The sequence below is a fragment of the Sapajus apella genome, unplaced genomic scaffold (genome assembly GCF_009761245.1).
Source record: "Sapajus apella isolate SASKATOON/1434 unplaced genomic scaffold, GSC_monkey_1.0 scaffold146, whole genome shotgun sequence".
Lineage (NCBI taxonomy): Eukaryota > Metazoa > Chordata > Mammalia > Primates > Cebidae > Sapajus > Sapajus apella.
Genome location: NW_022437086.1, coordinates 1,831,665 through 1,841,370, shown reverse-complemented (window position 1 = coordinate 1,841,370; position 9,706 = coordinate 1,831,665). Strand labels below are relative to the sequence as shown.

Below are 9,706 nucleotides of genomic sequence, written 5' to 3'. Positions count from 1 at the left end.
GGAAGCCTGAGGCTGGGCACGCAGGCTTACGTCACTGAGAAGTGTATCTTGGAACTCCCACATCTATTCAATGCTCCCTGCTGGTATTTCTTACTTACTTCCTTGGGTAGGGTTAGGGTCAGGCCTGCAAGCAGTTCTTGTTGGTCTAGCAAGCTACAGAGGGTTCTCTTCCCTCGGGGGAAGATGAATGTGCTTGGTGAGGCCGCCTTCACTGGAAACATGCCCACCCCTCCTCCAGATGACAAGTGACATTTCAAAGGAGCAGCTTGCAAAAAACCCTCAGCTGCTGACTGCATGTTACTCCCTTAGAAAACTTCCATCTGGGCTGGGTGCGGTGGCTCATGCCTATGATACCAGCATTTTGGGAGGCCGAGGCAGGTGGATCACGAGGTCAAGAGGTCGAGACCATCCTGGCCAAAATGGTGAAACCCCGTCTCTACTAAAGGTACAAAAACTTAGCTGGGTGTGGTGGTGCGTGCCTGTAGTCCCAGCTACTCTGGAGGCTGACGCAGGAGAATTGCCTGAAAATGGAAAATGGAAGTTGCAGTGAGCCGGGATCGCGCCACTGCACTCCAGCCTGGCGACAGAGCGAGACTCTGTCTCAAAAAATAAAAAAGAAAACCCCCATCTGGCTGGAGGAAGAGGACACACAGCAAATAAATTCAGATGTTTTTATTCTGTAAAGCACATATGCACATACTTCAAACACGGAAACTTAACCTGGAAGCGAATGCCTAACAGATCAGCTACTGACCATCATGCAGCAAGAGGTGAAATGGACCCGCTGGCCCTCAGGACCCCACAGTGCCTGCAGGAGGGTGAAAACCCAGGAAGCTGAAGCCCTACACGCTGCCGAGGAAAACGCAATAGACGTGGCAGGTGCCCGACAACAAGAAACACTTACAAAGAGAATCAAAACTGATTCAAGTCATACAGTGAAAGGACAAAAGGAAAAAGGAAAGAGATCAATATGATCTGAAACAATCATTTTAGGAGTAAGTTGCTGACCTTTTGCTGGCCCTCCAATCCGAGATGCCTGAGGGTGAGCCGCTGCTCCTGCACGAGGCTGCCCTGAACGGCAGGCAAGCGCACCCCATCTGTCGCACCCTTGGAATCCTGAGGTCCACCAGCAAACTCCGGCTGAGTGCTGAGCCTGGGAAGTGCCCAGATGGTGACAGGTCCCCTGAGCTTCCTGAGACTCGGTGGGAGTCTCTTCAGGTCCTAGGCCTCTTCACCCAGGCCCCCAGGCCTCTTCTCTCCCCACAGCCTTCCTTTACAAACCTGATTGACTCTGCGTTTCTGTAAGATCTTTGAGAAGCACTTGCTGAGGTGAATGTTGGATTTTAAAGTGTGTGTCCTGGCCTTGGGATAAGCCATCTGTCCAGGCATTTTTGGCACTTCCTTTCCTCACACTTAACAGCGTCGCTCCTCCCCTGGCTACAGATTCCAGCCACTCCCTGTCATTAAAACAAGGGTAATTAACATTAGCAACAAGCTGGATTGAGCGAACCAGTGAAATTGGCTTTTTCACTGTCTCCTTTGTTACTGCTCTGCCAGCTATAAATCTATCCCTGTAACTCTGCTTCACTGGGATTTTACTAATTCAGCAGCAGCTTAATCTAGGATCTGACAGTCCTAATGATAATGCCGTTTCTAGAGCCAAGCCACGTGGCTCTTTCTTAATCTTGTCTCCTAAGGGTCTCAAAGTCTCTAAGGAGAAAACTAAATTAACAAGCTAGCCATGCATCGTGTAAGCAACTTGTATCATACAAAGAAACTGGATAGACAGTACAATTACTGTGCTTGAAAAATCCTAAAAGGAAAAAAAGGAATACTAACATATCAAGTTACTACAGTGATTAACAATCTTCAATAAAAGCCCGCAACTGTTTTCCATTCAAAAATGCCTGGGATGAAAGGTTCTAGGCCAATGTATTTCAGACTGCAGGAACTAATCCTGATTTAGAACAGACTACAAGCCTACAGTTAAGGAAAGCAAGTACTGATGGTCATGTCCAAGGTTTTAATTGCCCTTCTGTTCTAACACTGCCTGGGAGAACAAAGAAGTCATTAATGACAATGAGCTATTAAGGCAAAAAGTTAATAAGAAAAACAGTAAGAATACAACTAATAAGAAAGGACTGGAAAAGATAATGCACATTCTGCTTAAATGAATAAGGATTTAGAAGGAAAAAGAGACAAGAGGAACTAGACAATGAAGCAAAATGATTTAAGAGGGCTGAGCTCAGTGGCTGATGCCTGGAATCCCAGGATTTTGGGAGGTCGAGGTGAGAGGACCATTTGAAGCCAGAAGTTCCAGGTGAGCCTGGGCAACAGTGAGACCCTGTCTCTACAAAAAATTTAAATATTAGCCAGGCATGATGGCACACACCTGTAGTCCCAGCTATTCAGGAGGCTAAAGTGGGAGGACGGCTTGAGCCCTGGAGTTGAAGGCTGCAGTGAGCTGTGACTGCACCACTGCACCCCAGCCCGGCAGACAGAGCAAGACCCAGTCTCAAAAAACAAAACAAAACAAAAACAAGAAAAAAATTTATAAGAAAAATGCTTTTGGTCTTCTCTGATAAATGGCAAATCAGAACTACATTCCTTCAAATTTCATAGGCATCGTTTTCATGTTACTAATCTATTAGCTGCTTTCCTTCTTAAGATGTTAGTTGCATAAAAATAAAAGCAAAACAAAAAGGAGGAAATCCACCCACTCTTTAAAAAAAAAAAGAAAAAGAAAAAAAGAAACCCTTTACTATTAGACCAAATCATCATTCTTTCTTTCCATACTGTCACCTGCATTGCAGAAAGCAGAACAGTGAATGGTCACTCTAACTCGAAAGCCACTTACATTTTGAAGCCCTTGTGAGTGAAGAGGCTGCATTAACTCTGGTAACAGAAGGAAGGGGCAAGAGTGGATGAAAAGACAGTAGAACCTTCTGTGCCAAATCCAACAAGACCAGGTTCCTTGTCATCCTTGTGGAAAATGAATCTTAGATCTTTGCCATGTAGGTGACTTAAATATTTAACTTTCTACTCAGGATAAAAGCACAAGTCTGTCCTAACTAGCGTGATATTAAAATGTGACTATTTTATTTTTAATTTGAAAAAAACAAAAACAAAAACAGGTATGTTTCCTTGCAAGCAAAATGGAGAAAAAGATATTATTGTTGTTACTATGATTATTAAGCCACAGACACATAAAATCCACAAAATGGATTGGTGGCTTTGGAAATGCAGTATCATATCAAAGGTGCAGACTGTTTCAAACGTTCTCTACATATCCGGCTGAAACAAGAACCGAACCAAACCAAACTTCAACCCCACCAGCGACACAACGCGCCTGTGACCTTGGTGAAAACGTCATGACCAGCTGCCACACAGCTAGACCCAGGAATCCTTCTCTAGAGATGCGTGGACACAATCACCAGGTCACAAGTCCAGGGCAGGGATGAAGGGCTCTGGCTGCGCCCAGTGCAAAGCACGTGCATCATTGGACCAATTTCTGAATAGATTTTTATAAATATGTACAAATCAGTTACAGGCACTTGAAATGTCTTTGGCTGGAATAACCCAACATCGCAAGATAATGTATTCACAGAGCGTCCAGGCCCAGGCTGGGTTCAGCAGGGAAGGATTATGGTTCTCTCAGTCTCTCTCAGAAAACAGGAGCTGTGGGATTAGGCTTCAGCCAAAGCCACCTGGAAGAGAACAAGCCAGGGAAACCAGTCAAAGAGGGAAGCCCAGGTAACTCAGCCCAGGGTTCCAGTGCCTACCCAAAGACCAGGGCGCGACACTAATGGCACATATCGACCAGGCAGGGAAGTTATTAAACCCCTAAGAAGAAAATCTCACCTAGGAAGAAGTGACTAGAAATCCCAGTCTCCTGCAAGATGCAGCCCATCTGGAACCACTGTGCAGAGACAGAATGAACTGGTTTTTTTGTTTGTTTTTTGTTTTTTCTTTTTGAGACAGGGTCGTACTCTGTCGTCCAGGCTGGAGCGCAGTGGCACAGTTCACAGGTTACTATAGTTTCCAACTCCTGGGCTCAAGCAATCCTCCCACCTCAGCCTCCCCAGTAGCTGGGAATACAGGCACGCACCACCACACCTGGCTAATTTTTTAACTTTTAGTAGAGATGGGGTCTCACTATGTTGCCCAAGCCGGTCTTGAATTCCTGGGCTCAAGTGATCCACCTACTTTGGCCTCCCAAAGTACTGAGATTACAGGCATGAGCCACTATGCCCAGCCCTCTTGTGTGTATTTTTGGTTCAATCTGTGGATGTGGAACCCACAATTATAGAAGGCCAGCTGTGGTTTCTGTCTTCATTAGAAGTGTTTTTACCTTCAGCCTATATTATGGTGTTGGATTTTTAATCATACCCAAGCCGTCATCGCTATTAAAGGGAGTGACTTGGCAGTGGTTCTTTCAAAAACTACAAAAATTAACCAGTTGTGCTAATGCGTGCCTACAGTCCCAGCTACTTGGGAAGCTGAGGACTGCCTGAGCCTGGGAGGTCAAGGCTGCAGTGAGCTATGATTGCATTGTGAGCCACGATCGCACCACTCCATTCCAGCCTGGGTGACAGAGCTCAACCCTGTCTCAAAAATAAATAAATAAATAAATAAATAAAATAAAGCCAGGCGCGGTGGCTCACACCTGTAACCTGTAATCCCAGCACTTTGGGAGGCTGAGGTGGGCAGATCACCTGAGGTTGGGAGTTTGAGACCAGCTCGACCAACATCGAGAAACCCTGTCTCTACTAAAAATACAAAATTAGCTGGGCATGGTGGCACATGCCTGTAATCCCAGCTCCTCGGCAGGCTGAGGCAGAATTACTTGAACCCAGGAGGCAGAGATTGTGGTAAGCCGAGATCGTGCCATTGCACTCCAGCCTGGGCAACAAAAGTGAAGCTCCGTCTCAAAAAAAAACCTAAAAAAAGCAGAACTACTCAAAAGAAAAAAACCAAAACATAAGAATACAACAATAAAAATAATACAAGTTTTAAAAATACACTGTAACAACGATTTACATAGCATTTACACTGTAGTAGGTATTGTTAAGTAACCTAGAAGCTGGGCACAGTGGCTCACACCTGTGATCCCAACACTTTGGGAGGCTGAGGCAGGTAGATCACTTGACGTCAGGAGTTCAAGACTAGACTGGCCAACATAGTGAAACCCTGTCTCCATTAAAAATACAAAAATTAGCTGAGCATGGTGGCACATGCCTGTAATCCCAGCTACTCGGGAGACTGAGGCAGGAGAATCACTTGAGCTTGGGAGGCGGAGGTTGCAGTGAGTGGAGATCACACGACTGCACTCCAGCCTAGGTAACACAGCAAAACTCCGTCTCAGAAAAAAAAAAAAAGTAATCTAGAGATGATTTAAAGCTACAGAGGATGTGCAGAGGTCATATGCAAATAATGCACCCTCAGAAGGGATCTGGACATTCATGAATTTCGGTGTCCACCAGGGTCCTGGAACCAATCCCCCTAGGATACTGAGGGATGACTGTCATTTCTTTGGATGAAACGTGCCACCCACAATAAATGGAGTAAGGATAACTGTGACTTTCTATATACAGAGGCCTCTAGCAAAATGTTAGCCTGGACCCCATCCACTGCTCACCTTCTCAGGACAAAATTCAGGATTGCTCTGACGCAATTTGCTAGGTCTGCCCTTGATAACAGCATAGCAAAACATCGTAATCACCATCACAAAGAGGAAGTAACTGGTGTGCATGAGATGCAAATTTATTAATGAACGGTCATCCTAAAGAAAGAAGAGAAAAAAAAAAACAAACGTGCTCTGAGTGACTGAAAGGTTTTAATGCTGGGTTTTGAGAGACAGGCTTTACAAACTCCAGACTTGCCACAACTTTTATTCTCAAGCTGGGAGAGGAGGTTTCTCCTTCTGGCTCCTAAATTACCAAAGCTGGATCTCATTAAGTGAAGACACGGTGTTTCCAAGCAATCCCTGGTAGAGAGCAACCATTCCTTCCTAGCGCTGTAGTCTGCCCTGCGTTCTGCACCCCCACACTGCCTGAACCCTGCCCTTCCAGCAGGCCTCCTCCCCTGCAAAGGCTGCAGAGACTCCGTCTTTAAGCCCTTTCTGGACACATCCTCATCATGGAATTGCCCTCCGGTTGCAAGGCTGACAACCGAGGTTGCATTCCTAAGTCCTGGCTATGCCCCCACCAGGAAGGCCTTAGCACCTCACCTCTCCTCAGGGTTACCTCCTTGCTCCTGCATTTCCCTACTTCTCTAAGTCCCTGGATGAAAATGCTGACATCATCTTTGATTCACTGCCCTTTGACCTCCCACATGCAGTCAATCCCCAGGCCCTGCCAGTTACTAGAGAAACCCCAGACACACTTCCATTCCTTTTCCCTCTCATATCTCCAGGTCTCAGGTCAGCCTGGGCTCCGCCCCTGCTCATTTACCACATAGTGGGGCAGCCCAGTCTTCTCGGCACATTGCTTTACCAATCCCCATGGCCCAAACACAGGCAGGGATTGTCCTTGGCCGGGCACGAAGGACCTCAGCCCACCATCCAGCCTGACCTCCAGGGCTGGCTCCTGCAGGACCCTGGCCTACATATGAGCCTCAGAAAAGGGCAAAAGCCAGGCGCAGTGGCTCATGCCTGTAATCTCAGCACTTTGGGAGGCTGTGGGAGAATCACCTGAGGTCAGGAGTTCAAGACCAGCCTGGCCAACATGGTGAAACCTTACCTCTACTCAAAATACAAAAATTAGCTTGGTGTGGTGGCAGGTGCCTGTAATCCCAGTTACTTGGGAGGCTGAGGCAGGAGAATCACTTCAACCCAGGAAGTGGAGGTGGCAGTGAACCAAGATTGTTTCACTGCACTCCAGCCTGGGCAACAGCACAAGACCCCATTTCAAAAAAAATAAAAGAGTGGGCTTGGGCCAGGTGCAGTGGCTCACACGTGTCAACCCAGCCACTTGGTAGGCCAAGGCAGGAGGATCGCTTGAGGCCAGGGGTGCAAGACCAGCCTGGGCAATATGGCAAGACCCCATCTCTACAAAAAATTTAAAAATTATCCCGGCATGGTGACATGCACCTGTAGTCCTAGCTACTCCGGAAGCCTGAGCCCAGAATCTGAAGCTGCAGTGAGCTATGAATGCGCCACTAGACCCCAATCTGGGCGACAGAGCAAGATCCTGTCTCTAAGAAAAAAAGTAGGCTCAAGTCTAAGTAGGAAGCTGAGCTAGTGCATAGCTGCTAGACAAAATAGGTGTTTTCTTCTCCTTGCCTCTCGGTTCAGTTAAATCCTATTCAGGCCTCACTCTCTAGCTGAAGATTCATTTCCTTCTACTCACTTCTACCTTTCAGAGCTCCAAACAGCACTATTTCTTGTTCACACTGAGACTAACTAGATAGTCTTCTATGTATATCTGTGAACATCCCTCTAAGATAGTATTAATACAAGCATCCCTTGCAACTCCCAGGGGTTAGGCAGTTCCTCAAGAAATAACTGCTGCCAAACAACAGAGAAAACGAAGAGAAGAACCAGATTTTCCTTAACCAATTGGTGGCATGTTTTTCCAAGCATGCACCTCTCCGACAAGTGTCCCAAGGCAGCTGGAAATCTAGAGTGGCAGAGGATATGCTTACCCAGGGAAGTCAGCAGGACCTACACCAACAGTTGCAGCACATGCACACACATGTGCCCATATGCGCACGTACACACACACACACACACACAGACGCACACACGCACACACACAAACACATACACACACACAGACACACGGTTTTTGTCACTTACATCTGGAACAATCACTGTAAGCTTGGGATTTAAAGCATGATAGACTTTTCCAATGGCCCCCTTATAACACCAGAAAGGATTGTAATCTTGAGCGTATTTTGTGTTGGCATCTCTGGCAGTTGTGAAGATCTTGTACCAGAGCGTGGCATTGCTGTACGTGTCGGGTACACAGTGCGGTGGCTGTCTGTAGGGGAAGAGGAGGAGGAAAGACACATGCTCAGTGACCTGAGTCATTCACCTGTGTCACCCCCACAGCAGCTGGCAAAACAGTGAACACGGCAACACATGTGGAAAGGAGAAATGTAACTTACATGCTCATACTTCTTTGAGATAAATACCATTAAATTTTAGTTTGAGGGTCTTTAAAAAAAAAATAAACACATAACAGAAAAAGAAATAGGTGCCTGACGTTTAGGGGTGTTGAATTTCTGCCTTCAGAATTCCCATATAGTCCTTTCACATGGGATGCAATGGACATAAGCCCCTTTTACACCTATCTCCTCAAATTAGTTAAACTCTTAGTAAATTAGTCTGTTCTTAGGCTGCTAATAAAGACATACCCGGGACTGGGTGATTTATAAAGGAAAGCAGCTTAACTGACTCACAGTTCAGCATGGTTGAGGAAGCCTCAGCAAAGTTACAATCATGGCAGAAGGGGAAGCAAACACATCCTTCTTCACATGGTGGCAGCAAGGAGAAGTGCCCAATAAAAGGGGAAAACCCCTTCTAAAACCAACAGATCTTGTGAAAACTCATTCTCTACCACGACAACAGCAGCACGGGGGTAACCACCCCCGTAATTCAATTACCTCCCACTGGGTCCCTCCCATGACACATGGGGATTATTTTGAATTGTAGTTCCCAAAATTACCTGTGTAGATTTGGGTGGAGACACAACCAAACCATATCATCTTTTTTTTGTGAGACAGAATCTCACTCTGTTGCCCAAACTGGTGTGACCTCGGCTCACTGAAACCTCCACCTCCCAAGTTGAAGTGATCCTCCTGCCTCAGCCTCCCAAGTAGCTGGGATTACAGGCGCCTGCCACCACACCTAGCTGATTTTTGTATTTTTAGTAAAGACAGGGTTTCACCATTTTGGCCAGGCTGGTCTTGAACTCCTGACCTCAAGTTAGCCGTCCATCTCAGCCTCCAAAAGTGCTGGGATTACAGGTGTGAGCCATTGCGCCCAGCCCAAAGCATATCACCTAGTTACAACTGGAAGCTTTACCTACAAAATTCTGTATCAGTTACTGTAACACAATGTTTAACTTAATCTGCTCTTGGCCTACAAACCTCCAAATGTCCAAAATAGATAAATCCCAGGATAATTCTTATTTAAAAAGGATTAACCATAGAATTCTTTTAAATAGGCTATATCTTATGTATTTCACCTGTTTATTTATAGATAAATATCTCCTTTACAGAGAAAGGAGAAACCTCCCCATCACACACACACACACAAAAAACGTAAAAGGCAAAGGTGCTAACTGAATGTTGCTCAAAAAAAAAAAAAAAAAACCTGAAGCAAACGCTTCAAAAACCATAAATGTTTAATGGAAAATAAAGTTCAGTTTCTACTCGATTTTAAAATTAATTTTCAAATTCATAAAGTTAGTAATTGTTGGCCGGGCGCGGTGGCTCAAGCCTGTAATCCCAGCACTTTGGGAGGCCGGTGGATCACGAGGTCAAGAGATCGAGACCATCCTGGTCAACATGGTGAAACCCCGTCTCTACTAAAAATACAAAAAATTAGCTGGGCATGGTGGTGCGTGCCTGTAATCCCGGCTACTCAGGAGGCTGAGGCAGGAGAATTGCCTGAACCCAGGAGGCGGAGGTTGCGGTGAGCCGAGATCGCGCCATTGCACTCCAGCCTGGGTAACATGAGTGAAACTCCGTCTCAAAAAAA

The 9,706-nt window shown here is 45.9% G+C and overlaps 1 protein-coding gene across 1 annotated transcript in view; it reads right to left on the bottom strand.

Moving 5' to 3' along the window:
* Nucleotides 1-657: 657 nt before the first annotated feature.
* Nucleotides 658-9,706, bottom strand: part of TMEM248 (transmembrane protein 248) — a 42,113-nt gene continuing 33,064 nt past the window's right edge. The window contains exons 5-7 of the mRNA XM_032264778.1: nucleotides 7,799-8,032; nucleotides 5,639-5,782; nucleotides 658-3,707 (exon numbers count right to left, since the gene is read on the bottom strand). Coding sequence (XP_032120669.1) covers nucleotides 3,687-3,707; nucleotides 5,639-5,782; nucleotides 7,799-8,032 — 399 coding nt within the window. The 3' untranslated portion in view covers nucleotides 658-3,686. The remainder of the gene's footprint in view (nucleotides 3,708-5,638; nucleotides 5,783-7,798; nucleotides 8,033-9,706) is intronic.